Genomic DNA, 15,815 nt, shown 5'->3' on the forward strand with positions numbered 1-15,815 from the left:
GTGGTGAAGGTCCTTGATGATAGAAACTAGGTTGAAACATTCTCTGCCTTTTCCCTTGGACTTGTTGCCAACAAGAGCTTGTAACATCTTGTACAGTTCTCCTGACCAGAATGTGACTCAGGCATCACGTCAAGCCTCAGGCACGCTTATTCTTGATCTGTGGCCAAAAGCTCAGAGCTCTGAGCCTTCTAGAAGGCTGTAACCTTTGCAGTGGATGTCACAAGTTCTTTGAGGACTGATGCCAGAGTTTAAAGTTCAGCCTCCTTCCAGAACCATCCCTTCATCTCCCATCCAGATATAATTTCTTTGTAAATCAGTGATTTAAAAAAAAGGTCTGCCTCTGTACCACGTGTTTTATGACACTAGGAGATTGTAGGTGGGGTTTAAAACCCTTGTCCGTTTTCTCATCAGTTGAAGAATTGGATCCCCTAGAGGGAGCCAGACCCTGTAAACGCAAACGTAAAATAAATAGTTCATCAGTTGAGCAGAGTCAGTCATTGATTCGATGTCAGAACTCAAAGCCCCAAGTGGGTAACTGGGGGTCTTTGAGGGAGAGACATTGGGAGTCGTATTATTCGCCCCTTTCACACTGCCAAATAACATGGGCTGAACTGGGCAATTTAGAGAGTATTTAGTGAGTTGCTTGGCAGTGTGAACTCTCCCGACTGGGCAGGGGGATAAAAATCAACTGGGCTCTGATACTTGATAGGGCATTGTATCAGAGCCTGGCTAAGTTGACTCAGAGTTGACTTGGCTGCAGTGTGAACAGCCAGCCTGCTCTACTGGGTTTCAGCAACGATGTTAGTGCCTGTGTGTGTGCGCGTCACTCTGGTTGTTTAATATCTTTTTTTTCTCTTTGGCTTGGCTTCGCGGACGAAGATTTATGGAGGGGGTAAATGTCCACGTCAGCTGCAGGCTCGTTTGTGGCTGACAAGTCCGATGCGGGACAGGCAGACACGGTCGCAGCGGTTGCAGGGAAAAATTGGTTGGTTGGGGTTGGGTGTTGGGTTTTTCCTCCTTTGTCTTTTGTCAGTGAGGTGGGCTCTGCGGTCTTCTTCAAAGGAGGTTGCTGCCCGCCGAACTGTGAGGCGCCAAGATGCACGGTTGGAGGTGATATCAGCCCACTGGCGGTGGTCAATGTGGCAGGCACCAAGAGATTTCTTTAAGCAGTCCTTGTACCTCTTCTTTGGTGCACCTCTGTCTCGGTGGCCAGTGGAGAGCTCGCCATATAACACGATCTTGGGAAGGCGATGGTCCTCCATTCTGGAGACGTGACCCACCCAGCGCAATGCAGTTATATTTCACAGGGTCGCCCGTGGAGCTGACAGTGCGTACCTGTGCTTTAAATCATCTCACGATAACTTACAATACCTAATACAATGTAATGCTATGTAAATAGTTGTTATACTCTCTTGTTTAGGGAATAATGACAAGTTGGTCTGTGGGTTTGTACTAAGTTTGAGCCGTCTGAAGCTCACTGCGGTAGATTTTCCCATGGTTTTTAATACATTGTGCTCATATGTGCTTTATTCCCCTACGATTTCACTGCCCTGCGAGTACGTAATATGCCACTCAGGACATCACCGCTGGAGGTTGGGACCCCCTGCCCCCCTTAGATCCACGATATCAATGTGAACTAGGGAATTTAATATCCAGTTGTGAATGGCTCACCCGGTATTGCAACAAGGGTCATTTCCTCTCCTATTTATTGGTTTGCCAGTGTGAAGGGGGCTATTGAGGGCAAGACTGGTGTAAAGAAAGACTGCAGAGGTAAGGGGAGGATGAGTGGGAACAAAAGGGAAAGAGGGAGGGGTAGCAGAAGGGAGAAGGAGCAAAGAACAATCAAAAAGTAGGGATAGAACAGCAGGGGTGTGAGAGGGAAGGATTTAGGTGAACCTACATCAGATCTGCCTGAGGTGTTCCAAGTTCATGAAGCTCCATTACCAGGAGTTTGTGGAGGTTTTGTATGACACCAGAAACAAATTTCTACTGAGGTGTGGTGGAAAGTGTGCTGACTGGCTGCATCACGGTCTGGTATAGAAACACCAATACTCCAGAGTGTAAAGCCCTCCAAAAGGTAGTGAACACATCCCAGGACATCACAGGCAAAACCCTCCCCACTTTTAAATACATCTACAGGGAACACTACAGTCATTGATTAGCAGCAGTCATCAAAGACCCTCACCACCCAGCACACACTGCTCTCGCTGCTGCCATCAGGAAAGAGATGTAGATGCCACAAGACTCACACCACCAGGTTCAGGAACAACTGCTACCCCTCCACCATTAGACTCCTCAATGACAAACTTTATCAGGGGCTCATTTAAGGACTCTACTTGTGTACTTTATTGATTTTCTTTTTTATTCCCTGTGTATTGCACAGTCTGTTTACATTTGTTATCTATTTACAGTTCTTTGAAAAATAATCTTAAGGTTGTATGTGATGTCATGTATGTACTCTGACAATAAATCTGAAATCTATTGGAGCATGGTAGTGTCAGCACATTGCTCCAGAGACCCACGTTTGACCCAACCTCTGGTGCATCAATGGAGTTTGCACATTTCCCCCTTAACATCCCACGTGCTCCAATTTCCTCTCCATCATAATTGTGGATTAACCCTTAATGTAGGTGGATGACGCACAAACTAAAGGCTGCTTGATGTGCATGGGAGAGAATAAATTGAGAGGCTACAGGGGAATGGGCAGATGGGTTAGGTCTTCAGAGACCCAGAATGGATGGTGGGTTGAATGGCCTCCTTCTCTGCTATAATGAGAAAGCATAATCCTGCTGTACAAATGGAGAACATCTAAATCCCTCATGAACTCATCTGCACCTTGATGCATGCTTCCTGCTGTCAGCTACCAGCTATGGCTGACCAGGAGATGGTGGCGGGGCAGGGGAATGAAATAGGATCAAAGCAGGACATCGGTCGGAGGAGAGGACAGTGAAAGGTGTAGACAGGAATGATGAGAGAGAGAGAGAGAGTGGTTGAATGGGGAGGAAAGAGAAGATCAGTATGAGATAGAGGATGGGGGATTTTTGGAACTGAAGATCAGAGTGGAAAGAGAGGATGGAAAAACAAAATATGCCATATCCTTAAATGAGCACCCAAGGTCCACCACCATCATGCATTCCACAGGGCCCAGTGGTACAAGCCATATTAATGTCTGAGGGTGTTTCAACAGTCACACTCGGAAACTCCCTGGCAACGCCTTTGATGCAGACCACAGGCTTCCTTGTTTTTGTTCCTTGTGCAGCCTTGTTTTTGAGTGACTCAGATCATTCAAGGATCTCTCAAGATCCTATCAGTTTTCATAAATGGCTGGCAAAGCTCTCTCAAACCCAGTGAGTCCCTGAGAGCATCAAAGCGTAGAGTCACATTCCAGTTTTCGTAGATACCGGTTTTGCAATTCAAGATAGCCATTTAAATTTAGACTCCTGAAGCAACTAAGCCTTGACTGTGCTGGCAATTTTGCCAGGCTCCCGCCTTATGGATCCATTTCCAAAAATCTGTGCTCTCAAGAAGATTTGGTAGGTCAGAGGAGGAGAGGCAAAGCAAGTCTGCAGAGGAGGAAGATAGCACAGGAAATGAGATTTGCCTGAAGGACAAATTCTCTCTTTGATAATGGGGATCTTGCAGAGGTCAAAAATAGGACATATGGCATATGTGAATTGCAAAATAAAGGTGTCTATGATTATTGGGGATGTAAGACTACACTTGATCTCAGAACTCATGAGTTTCCACCAGTATTGCCAGGAATTTATGAAAACTAATAGGATCCTGGGGACATCCTTGAATGATCTGCGTCACCCAAACTCAAGGTCGCACACATACCAACAGAGTATTGTGTTGAAATTAAGTTGTGACTGGAGGACAAGGTCAATGGCAAGGACGCATGTTGAAGCGCCTGGTTCATAATTGCACTCATTTTTACGTCTCGGACTTTAGTGGGAAGTCTTCACGGACAAATGTGTGCACCCACACGTGATTCTCACGCTGGGGACCAGAGGCAAGAATCCATCTCAGAATCTATGGCTGCCCACACTCAATGATTTCTCCCAAACTTTATCAACGACTCCGCACTGGCATCACTAGGGGGGGTGCAGACCACAGCAGATGACACCATCAGTTGGGGTGACACCAAAATGACTGTCTATTACATTTTTATGCAATGTTTCAGCAGAAATTTATTATTTTTTATAAAAATATCCCTGTACTTAGTTGAAACAACAAAAACATTTTTTCAAAAGTTTACATGTTACAATAGACCTAGAAGGCTAGAACTTGATGCTCATTTACTTTTTGAACCTTCTAATGTGCTCCGGTCAGAGCTGTCATTATTACCCAATGACAACGATGCTTCAAATCATGTGGTTCTGTCTGCACGCGCTACAAGCAAGCGCTGTTGTTTTTGTTGCTGCTGGTGTTTTTATAGTCGCTGCTTTTATCAAATTTTCTGGTGTTTTAGCAACAATATTGTGGCCATTAGTATTTGCAAACCCATATTAATATATTTTTTGGGAATGAAGTAGTATGATATTATAATTTAAAGATGTAATTTTAATTTTGCTAGCTGCTTATCTCACTATCATTGCCGTTACATTCAGTGATATACGGGATTACAATTTATGAGTTACATTAGCACAAAAAACATTACTCAGGATTCTGTATGGTCTGGTACGGGAGGTGGGGGGAGGTGAGACCATGAATTACCGCACTGGGTGACACCAACCCTAGTGACCCCACGGCGACTCTACTCTGTTGGTGCTCACCATGAGATTGGGATCGGGTGAGTGTAGGAGGTTTATAATTTCCTCGGTATGAGAGCAAGCTGACCGAGGACGACTGGAAGAGAGCATGGGTTTGGGTATTTGCATCTTTAGAAGCAAAGTTTCATCAACTGCAGATGAGGAAAGAAATGTCCTTCTGCTCTCACCTGGAAGTAACCACCGTGTGATTCCCTCCACAGCATTGGATCCCACCAAGGACCCATGTCAGAAGGTGAAGTGCAGTCGACACAAAATTTGCATCTCCCAGGGACAACAGAGGGCCATGTGCATCAGCCGCAAGAAACTGCAGAACAGGTCGGTTGTGGTGTGGGGCAGGCCACATAGCACAAGAAACAACGACAGAAAATGCAGAAATACTCTGCAGCCCAGGCCATGTCTGTGGGCTGAGAGAGAGACACACACACACACACACACTGTTTCAGGTCAGAGGTCTCTCACCAGGCTTTCTGAAGAAGCATTAACTCTGTTTCTTGTCCAGTAGAGACAATCTAATCTGCTGAGTACTTCTAGCATTTTTGTTCTCAATTTCCAGCATCTGCAGTTGATTTGACTTTCACTTAACACAAGAACCACTTACACAAACATATTCTCGTTTTAAAATACAGACTTATGGCATGGTTAGTGTAGCGGTTAGCGCAACACTTAATCATGCAAATCCTGCGCAGTTGTAAAAGGTTTGGACATTTTCCCCGTGTCTGTGTGCGTTTCCTCAGAGTGCTCTGGTTTCCTCCCACCCTTCAAAATGCACGGAGGTTGTAGGTTAATTTGGGTATTTGGGCTCATGTGGCCATTACCATGCTGTAGGTTTAAATTTAATACAGATAATTAAATATTGGAGCTGAACACACACACACATACACACACACACACACACACACACACACACACACACACATGTGTGATCATGACACACAAAATGATAACATACAACTTACTAATAACGTAAACACTTTGATTATAGGACATTCAGTATGTGTGAGTATATACAGACAAACCATTCATCTGATCAATAATGACAATATCTCAATAATGATAGCTGCTTCTGTTAATAACATTTGTTCAAGAGGATCATATCCTGGATGCTAGTGCTTGGAGCTCATTGGATGTAACTTGAAGCCTGAATGTTTTTCCTACTGTAAAAACTGATAGAATGTTTCAGAGAGAGAAATTTGGCCCATTGAACTAAGCATTTAACCCACGAACTACATCAGATACAAACTTATCAACCATCGACTTGCCATCACCCTTGTGTATCTGACCACTTCTAAGAATGCGTGGAGAAGGATGCAAGGGTCCTTGTCACGGTTCATACCTAGCAGCAACATGACTGAGGATTTTCTATTCTTCGGGCTGTTCCCTAGGACTCATGATGTGCAGAACTGCTGGAAGATCATCAACTCGGAAAAAGACGCCCTTTGGTCTGCCTGAAACCTGTTGGTTTTTCAGCATAAGGAGTCCGTTTGGGAATGCTAATGTTGACTGGGACATATCAGGCTACAGGAGAACTTGCTGATGGAATCTCTGAGGCTTGGTGCAGCTAATGGGAGGGCACTGTGGGGAAGGATCACAGTCTAGAGCAACCATTCTCAAACATCTATTGGCGATGGTCCCCTTAGGACTCTGCTCAAAGCTTCTGGGCCCACTTCCCTGTGAAGCAGTCAAGTTTCTTTGGTTTCTTCCGTACTTCTCTCCTACCGACTACATTAAAAGAAAATGTAGACATACACCTCAGTAACAGGCTATTTTGGCCCAAGAGTCCGTGCTACCAAACTTACGTCCAATTAACCTGCAATCTCCCGGTACATTTTGAATGATGGGAGGAAACTGGAGCCCCCAGAGAAAACCCACTCAGATACTGGGAGAAAATACAAACTCCTTACCGGGATTCGAACCCCAGTCCCGGTCGTTGGTGCTGTAAAGGAATTGCGCTAACCGCTATGCCCACGAACCCACATACCCAAATCATAAAAACTAATTTCAGCCTACAGCCCCTTTAAATGTGCTGTGGCTTCCAGAGGGGCCATATAACCCCCATTGAGAATGGCTGGTCTACAGCCCCTCTGTTACTGAACATTGAGGAGCTGAGACTGAGGGGAAGCTCCTCAAACAATAAAGGGTGGGGGGTGAGTAATAACAAGGTGTCACAGTAATGCTTAAATAGAGAACGAATGTAACATTGTACATTTGCTTTTGGACATACAACACGTGCTGCCAGCTACACCCAGTATATGGATAAGACACAAAATGTTAAAAGACTGAATGGATTTTTTTTAAATAAATGATTCACTGTGAATACAGTTTATTTGGAGGAAAGGTTGTATGTGCTACCACAGCCCCTCAACAGCCATGGAGAGGCTTCATCCATTCAGTCTGGGTTGGATTCAATGAAAATGATAAATCTTGATCTCAGGGGTTTAAGGTGTAGACTAAATTCACAACACATTGACAAAGGTTTACTGCCGGAGTGATGAAAATGTGCACTGTCTTGGTCAGAAGGGAGGAACTTGAGGCTGGAATGCAGGAATTGGAGTAAAAAAAAAGATCTGCTGGGGGAACTGGGCGGCTGGGTTAGCGCAATACTGTTACTGCGCCAGTGACCTGGGATGGAATCCGGCATTGTCTGTCAGGAGTTGGTCCGTTCTCCCTGTGGTGGTTCATTTTTCCTCCCACTGGGAGTTGTAGGTCATTTGGGTGTAATTGGGTGATGCAGGCTGGTGGGTCAAAAGGGCCTGTCCCTGTGCTGTATGTCTAAATCCTCTGGTCATATCAAGCAGCATCTGTATAATGATCATTATGTAAAATTGATCCCAGATACTCAAACAGAATACTTTTAAAAGGCAAATTCTATTGATCATTGAGATTATTAGTGTACTGCCTGTGTTGTGGGACAATAATATATATATATATATATTTTTTATTTATTTATTTATTTTTTTTTTAAAATATATATATACACACACACACATAGTGTCTTGTTACAGTTGAATATATGGAAAGCATTAAATGTTTGCTTAAGATTGTGCTGGTCTAAAGGAAAGTACATTGTCATTACTTCCCAGGATAATGGAACAGACCTCCAGAGGATGCCCTTGAAAGGTTCTTGGGGTAGCTAGGGAGTTATTCTGAATCTATACAAGACACTGATGCAACTTAAGCAGGAGTATTTTGTTCAGTTCCAATTGCCACATTAGGAAGGATGTGAAGACATTAGAGAGAGGATCCAGAAAAGATTTACGAGAATTGTAAGTTGGGGTGAGGGTTTACAATTACAAGAATAGATCAGAAAGGCTGGGACTGTTTTCTTTAGAGACTTGGCTGAAAGGAGAACTGATAGAAAAAAAGTATATGATGAGGGGTCTGAGCAGAATGGATAGGGGAGGACTAGACATTACAGAAATAAAATGAAAAGAAATGGTCAGAATACTGGAATATTGTGATCAGTTTTGGGCTCCATATGAAAGGAAGGATGTTTGGGCATTGGAGAGGGTCCAGAGGAGGTTTTCAAAAATTATCCAAAGTGAAAGTGTTTTCATATGAAGAGTGTTTGAAGGCTCTAGGATTGTACATGCTGGAGTGTCAAAGAATGAGGGCAGCACGGTTCGCGAAGTGGTGAGCACAAAGCCTTTACGGTGCCAGTGACTGGGAGCAGACCAGGGTTCGAATACCACGCTCACCTGAAAGGCGTTTGTACATTCTTCTCATTTCTGCATGTGTTTTCCCTTGGGGCTCCGGTTTCCTCCCACTCTTCAAAACCTAATGGGGGTGTAGATTAATTGGGCAGCACGGACTCATGGGCATAAAGGCCTGTTACCATGCTGAATGTCTAAATTTTAAAAAAAATTTTAAAAACTCATTGAAATCTTTTGAAAAGGCATGTACAGTGTGGATATGGAGAGGATGTTTCCTGTGGTAGGTGAGTCTGGGACCAAAGGGCTTAGCCTCAGAATACAAAAATGTCCCTGTAGAGCAGAGATGGGGAGGGACATTTCTTTTCCCAGAGGGAGATGAATTTGTGGAATTTGTTGTTGTGGCCAAGTTATTGGGGACATTTAAGGCAGAGGTGGATATGTTCTTAATCAGGAAGGGAATCAAGGGTTATGGGGAAAAGTCGAGAGAAAGGGGTTCAAAAAGATAGTAAATCATCCTGATGGAATGGTGGTAGCAGACTCAAAGGGCCGAATGGCCTAATCCTGCTCCTATGGAATTAAGAGTGACATGAGGAAAAGCCTTGTTACACTGCCTGTAGTTAGAATCCAGAGGCCGATATGATGGAGTGTGTCCTGGTCAAACTGTATCTCTTGTTAACAGATTGTTGGATTGTTATCACTTTGCAATGAACTAAGTTTGCTGTGAAAAAATTAGCTGATACATTTCCTACACTACACCTCCCAAAAAAATCATCATGGCTCTTCAAAGCATTTTGGAATACCTGGTGAGTTGCCTTCCACAATTTCTTTATGAACATGACCTAACTTGATGTGCATTTTCCATCAAAATCAACTGATTCCATTGTCTCTTCAGGGACCCCTATTGCACAGACTGATCACTGTCCCTAATGGACAGTATTAAGGGTTCCTATGTCGTGGTCCCTATCCATCCACTGTGTAGACAGGAATCCTAATGCGCTCTTTACCACCCATATAAAGTGCATGGACCTGTGTGAAGCAAGGATATTCTGAAAATCAGTATTATTGGTGTGTTTCTGACTGCAAACTCTGCTTGCTTTAGAATCAAGCAGTCATCCATGGAGCAAGTGGAGAGTCCCTGCAAGTCATGCAAGGCAGTTCAAATGTCCCCCATTTGTGGATCAGATGGGCACACATACAGTTCTCAGGTAGGTCTCTTTTTCTGCAACTGCAACACCCAGCTTAAAAGGGCAGCAAAAAACCTTTGCTACATAAAGGGCACTGCTTCACCTGCTGAGTTTCTCCAGCTTTGTGTTTTTACTGCACCCACGGTGACTGCAGACTTCTGTGATATATATCTGACTACTGCACAACTCTACGAAATCTCTTCTAGGGATGCCCACCCTGAAGATGTTCTCCTTTAGTCTCCAAAGGGAGTTCTGTGGGATTCTCTCTCACTGCTCGCCATCTGTAATCCCTGCTGCTCTCAAGCTTTATGAGCACATCCTCACCCAGATGTTTCCACAACCTTCCTTGCTACTTGCCCCTTGATCGCTGCTGTTCCCACCCTCCCTCCCTTCTCCACCTATCACCTCCTGCCTTTGCGACCACCCCCCCCACCGTTTTTGTTCAGACACCTGCCGACATTTTTACCTTTGTTATATGACACTGCTTGACCTGGTGAGTTTCTCCAGCTTTTACAATTTGGGGAACTGGACACATCTTTCTCCTGTGAAAACACGAAAATCTGTAGATGCTGTGATTGTAGTAAAGACACACAGAAATGCTGGAGGAACTCAGCACATCTCGCAGCGTCCATAGGAGGTCAAGATGTATTACTGACATTTCAGGCCTGAGCTGAAGAATCATTATGCGATTAAATATGCAAAATTCAATAAGAGTTGATTTAATGTTTCTCCAACTTCTTATGCAATACAGCAAATCTGTTAGGGTAATATATCTTTACCTCCCCCAGACGCTGTGAGACTGGCTGAGTTATTCCAACATTTCTTTTACATTTTTCTCCTTTCTTCTCCCTATTTTATGTCCTCCCTGCCCTGCCATTTTCTTTGTTCAGCTTTTCTCTCCCTCTCCCTCCATGAGTTAGAGTCGGGAAGTGAACCTTGGCAGATGTCATGTGAGACTTGGACTATGCCCTGTGATATCTTCCTACATTACAGGAAGTCTTCCTCTGGGAAAAGAATGCAAGGATCATCTTTACATGGTGTGAACCAGTCTTGTTTATTTCTCAATGATTTTTAATTCATTTTTTGGGATCTGGTTACAAGACGACCACTGTCTCTGATTGTCTTTGAGAAGCTAGTTTGAACCACCTTCTTTTATCACTTCAGTCCTTCTAAAAAAAAGTTCTTCCCTCAGAATACGTCACCGCTTGACGTGAAGTTTGCACAGAACATCAGGTTGGAAAAATGACCAGATTAATTGAATTCCATTCTAACAAGTTATTTGTGTAAGAGTTGAGCTTATCAACAATGACAAGGATAACCCAACATTGTAACCTCTGTGCTGGTTCAACCTCTGGTCATTTGTCAGTCTATCCAAACATACAAACTTAAATTATATGTTATATTGATAGCTTTATGACTGATATACAAGACCAGAAGACATAGGGCAGGATTAGGCTATTCAGCCCATCAAGTCATTTAATCATGACCTTTGATGCCCTGGCTAATCAAGAACCTATCAATCTCTCCCTTAAATATATCCAATGACCTGGCCTCCACGGCTGCCTGTGACAACAAATTCCACAGATTTACCACCCTCTGGGTAAAGAAGTTCCTCTGCATCTCTTTTCGAAGTGGACACTCTTCAATCGTGAAGTAGTGCCATCTTGTCCTAGACTCTCCCTTCAGGATAAACAACCTTTCTACATCTACTCTGTTCCACGCCTTTTAACATTCGAAATGTTTCAATGAGATCCCGTCCCTCCCTCCCCCATTCTCCAAAATTCCAACAAGTACAGCCAAAAGTGGTCAATTTCTTGGTCATTACCACAGCCACATTAATATTCATTCTATATTTGCAATTATATTTATAATTAATTGCAAATATTTTGGTCAATCTCATTTATCACAGAAAGGCTTGTGATGATCATTTTTAATATATTCCATTATATCAGGTTGTTTCTTGCTCAATCACTGAACCCTCCACTTCTGCATCATCCACTTCTGTGGCTTGTTAAATCTCCTCAAGCAACCCATGCTTTTAATCTCATTCTCAAGTAGTGCCAGGAATTTCTCTCCTGCATCCCCCCCTTTTTTCCTTCAGTTCCCTTCCTCTGCTTTCTAATGAAATTCAGGGTGTAGTGATGTAGTGTTGAAGTGTAATCACTTTGATAAAGAGGGAAACGCAATGGGTGATTCTGTCCACCTAATGCTAGTGATAGTGATCTGATTATTTTAGCAAAATTGGTTCGAGAAAATATTGGTCAGGACATGGGGAGTAATCCTCCATTCCTGCTCTCATAATAGTGGATCTTTGACCTTTGACGAGAAGTTTAACAAGGCAGTGATCGACAGTGCAATAGGGGCATCTTCTTAGAATCATAGAACATTACAGCACAGAAAACAGGCCCATCGGCCCTCCTAGTCTGTGCCGAACTATTATTCTGCCTAGTCCATACCTCTCCTGTCCATGTAATGTCCAGATTTTTCTGAAATATTAAAATTGAGCCTGTTCATTCCATACTCCCCACCTCTCTCTCTCTCTCTCTGTGAAGAAATTCCCCCTAATGTCCCCAATAAACTTCTCCCATTTAACTCTTAACTCATGTCCTCTGATTGGTATCTCACCTACCCTCAGTGGAAAAAGCCTACTTGCTATCTAAACCCATCATAATTTTGTGTATACCTCTATCAAATCTCCCCTCATTCTTCTGTGCTCCGCAGAATAAAGTTCAAGTCTGTTTACCTTTTCCCTGTAACTCGGTTCCTAAAGTCCTGACAACATCCTTTTAAATTCTGGTCTCCTTCCTTGAGGAAGGATGTACTATATTTGGAGGCCGTACAGAGGAGGTTCACCAGGTTGATTCCAGAGATGAGGGGGTTAACCTTTGAAGAGCAATTGAGTCGTCGTGGACTACACTCGCTGGAATTTAGAAGAATGAGAGGGGATCTCGTAGAAACTTATAAATTATGAAAGGCAAGATAGAGAGGTAGGTAAGTTGTTTCCATTGGCGGGGGATGCTAGAACTAGGGGACATAGCCTCAAGTTCCAGGATAGTAGATTTTGGATGGAGATGAGAAGGAATTGCTTTTCCCAGAGGGTGGTGAACCTATGGAATTTGTTGCCCATTCAAGCAGTGGAGGTGACCTCAGGAACTATATTTAAGACAAGGTTGATAGATTTTTACATTGTAAGGTAATTAAGGGTATGGGGAAAAGGCAGGTAGGTAGAGATGAGCTGATCATCAGATCTCATTGAAAGGCGGAGCAGGCTTGACTCCTTCTCCTATTTCTTATATTCTAAATCTCCTCTGTGCTGAGTACTGCAAAAATATGTATCCAACTCTCAAGAATGGGATTTGAACCCCCAACCTTCCAATAGTTAGCCACAAATATGACCAATTAGAACATTACAGCAGAGTATAGACCCTTCGGCTCATGATGTTGAACCCACTCAACTACCTGCGAGTCAGGTTGGATTGTGGCATCACACATCGGGATTCAGGGAATGTGGGAACAGATCCAGCATCTGACTTGCTCTGATAAGCCCGTGTTCCAGTAAATTAAGTTATGCTGCTTGTTTTTTAAACTATCTCCATGTTTTACATTGATGGTTTGAGGCGGCACTGTGCTATATTTATCCAGACATCTGCCCAACAATGTTCCATCAAACCAAAATTAAAATAGCCTTTGGAGCAGGAAAATGAGAAAAAGGAATGGAAATAATTAAAAGGATTAATTGACTGACAGCTCATTCTGCAGTAAACAGCTGGACATTGACCAAGTGAGATCATCGTATTGACTGGTTCTAATCTCTCTTTATCTCCTGGCTTTCTCCTGTCCCTCTTTTTCTCCCTCTTCCCCCCTCTACAGTGTAAACTGGAACTGCAGGTATGTCTGACTGGGAAACAGCTTACCCTGCAGTGTGAAGGCAAGTGTCCATGTCCAACAGAGCGCACTTCGACCTCTGATCCAGCCAACAAACCAGGTGAATGCCAGGCGCAGAGGACCAGTGATAATCAGGCAGCCCATGAATGACTGGCCCCTGCTCATTGTAACTTACAGGGCTCTGGCTGCTCAGCTGTTAACTCTTTATGCGCTTTTCAACAAGCGCATAAACTCCATGTCCTGGATTTCAGGGACTACCAACAAGTGCATATACTCCGTGTCCCTGTTTTCCAGGACTGGTTTTATTCCCAACCACCTGTTGATTTGTGCTGGTGTTTGTACTGTAGCTTACCCAGTCTGGAAAAGTTAAAAATGGCCAAAGTCCAAAGTATGTGGACAGGGTTTTGGACATGAGAGAACATGGTGCACAAGGGAATGGCAAAATAGGAGGCCATTTGACTCATCAAGTCTATGACAACCCAGAGAGCAGTTCCATTCCCCTGCTAATTTTCCCACTTGTTCTCCTCACATTCCTTTCAATGTTTTTTGCCCACTTTTGCTAGAGGCAATGTACTGTCATTAATTAACTAAACAGCTCTTCTGAAGCTGATCAGTAAGCACAGGGCACTGAGAAAGGATGAGGCCATTGACAACCTTGAGCCTGCACAGCCTCCCCCAGTCACTGGTTAACTCTAATTGCCACCTTTTTCCTGGCATCCCTTTAGCTGTTGGTTGACAAATATCAATCAATCATACTTAAAAATGAACAATTTGCAGTGAATTCCGATGTCACAGATATTTGGGAGATGTCATTAGAATACAAGATCGTGACATCAGAGTAAGAATTAATCTCTGGCCGTTATACCAGCCATGTGGAAGAATACTGAATATATTCAGTATTATTGACATCAGTGCAGTGCAGTGTGTTGGACTAAGTACAAATGGCAACCACTATTCTCACACACGTGTAACCCCAGTGACTGGAGAATCTTTCCTCTTAAAACTTAATTCTCCAGGCTTTTATTTTCCAGAGTTGATCTTGACATACACACCCTTAGTAGACCCATACATTCAAGTTCAAGTCAAGTTCATTGTTATCTGAGCGTACAAGTACAAACCAACAAAACAGCGTTCTCTGGTCCTCGATGCAAAAACCAGACAGAACACACCTACTGACAAACAATACATATGCAGGACAAGTATCAGATCTAAATAAATAAATATTGTTTTATACATATGAGCGTCTCGAGTGGTTAGTGTGAGCGGTTCCTTTGGTCACCAGTATCATCCCTGCCAACATTCCACTTTAATATAATTTTTTTTGAATGAAATAATTAATTCTGACCTTTCCTTTATTACTTCAACTTTACAGCACTAATTATAAGTCTACAACTTTGAATTTGTACTAATTTTATTGAATGAACAATGCATTCCTGTTCAGGACAGTAAAGTTGGGACATTGGAAATGCTAGGTGGGATAAAGGCCTCAGGCCAATCTGGTTGGTGTCTACAATGTAATACAGTCATATTACAGACATGGATGAGTCTGTCTTTGTTTTGCAGCTTGTAGCAGACCAGACACGAGGCAAGCAAACACCTTGTGTTGCAAAGATTGAGAAGTTAGGGTAAAACATCCAGTGAGATGTTAACTGTTGGTTGCAAGGTCTGCCGACTTCTAAGATATTGATCAATAGAACTGACCATCAAGCAGGCTTTAGCTAGGTAACCAAACCCTCACCCCATCCCACCTTGAAGAAGATCCTCCCTTGCCACCCACCATATTTCCAGTCAATGATGCAGGGCTTCATTGTTCCTTCTCCATCACCTTATGTTGGGTACAGTTCCAAACTCTCACAGGTGCTTAATTATTTGGCCTCTATTCCTCTCTCCCTTTAGCTGGATGCACAGGCCAGGACCTTGCAGACCTTGGCGATCGACTCAGGGACTGGTTCCAACTACTGCACGAAAACGCCAAGCAGAACAGCTCAGGCAGGCCAACTGATGGTGGTAAGATTGTGAGATGTTCTACCAATCAATGTGGAGCTGCATCTACAGACAGAACAAGGCTTCAGTTGGCTCATTCCACCAATAGAAAAACAAGAGAAACACGAAAGTCTGCAGATGCTGTAATTGTAGTAAAAACATACCGGAATGCTGGAGGAACTCAGCCGGTCCTTTCTGCGTCCATAGGAAACAAAGATATATTGGCCAGATTTCGGGCCTGAGCCCTTCTACAAAGAATAAGCAGAATGAGCCAAAAGCAGGAAATCTCAGAATGCAGACAGTGCTGGCTGGAAGACCAAAAAAAAAACATTAATTGGATA

The 15,815-nt window shown here is 43.3% G+C and overlaps 2 protein-coding genes across 3 annotated transcripts in view; both read left to right on the forward strand.

The window, feature by feature from the left end:
* dnajb12a (DnaJ heat shock protein family (Hsp40) member B12a) overlaps nt 1-15,815 on the forward strand; it is a 352,456-nt gene that overhangs the window by 129,987 nt on the left and 206,654 nt on the right. The window lies entirely within an intron of this gene.
* Nucleotides 1-15,815, forward strand: part of spock2 (SPARC (osteonectin), cwcv and kazal like domains proteoglycan 2) — a 91,970-nt gene that overhangs the window by 49,227 nt on the left and 26,928 nt on the right. For both annotated transcript variants that reach the window (XM_069885540.1, XM_069885541.1), the window contains exons 3-6: nt 4,973-5,087; nt 9,522-9,627; nt 13,477-13,591; nt 15,388-15,498. In XM_069885540.1, coding sequence (XP_069741641.1) covers nt 4,973-5,087; nt 9,522-9,627; nt 13,477-13,591; nt 15,388-15,498 — 447 coding nt within the window. The remainder of the gene's footprint in view (nt 1-4,972; nt 5,088-9,521; nt 9,628-13,476; nt 13,592-15,387; nt 15,499-15,815) is intronic.

This window comes from Narcine bancroftii, chromosome 6, assembly GCF_036971445.1.
Source record: "Narcine bancroftii isolate sNarBan1 chromosome 6, sNarBan1.hap1, whole genome shotgun sequence".
NCBI classification, from domain to species: Eukaryota; Metazoa; Chordata; class Chondrichthyes; order Torpediniformes; family Narcinidae; genus Narcine; species Narcine bancroftii.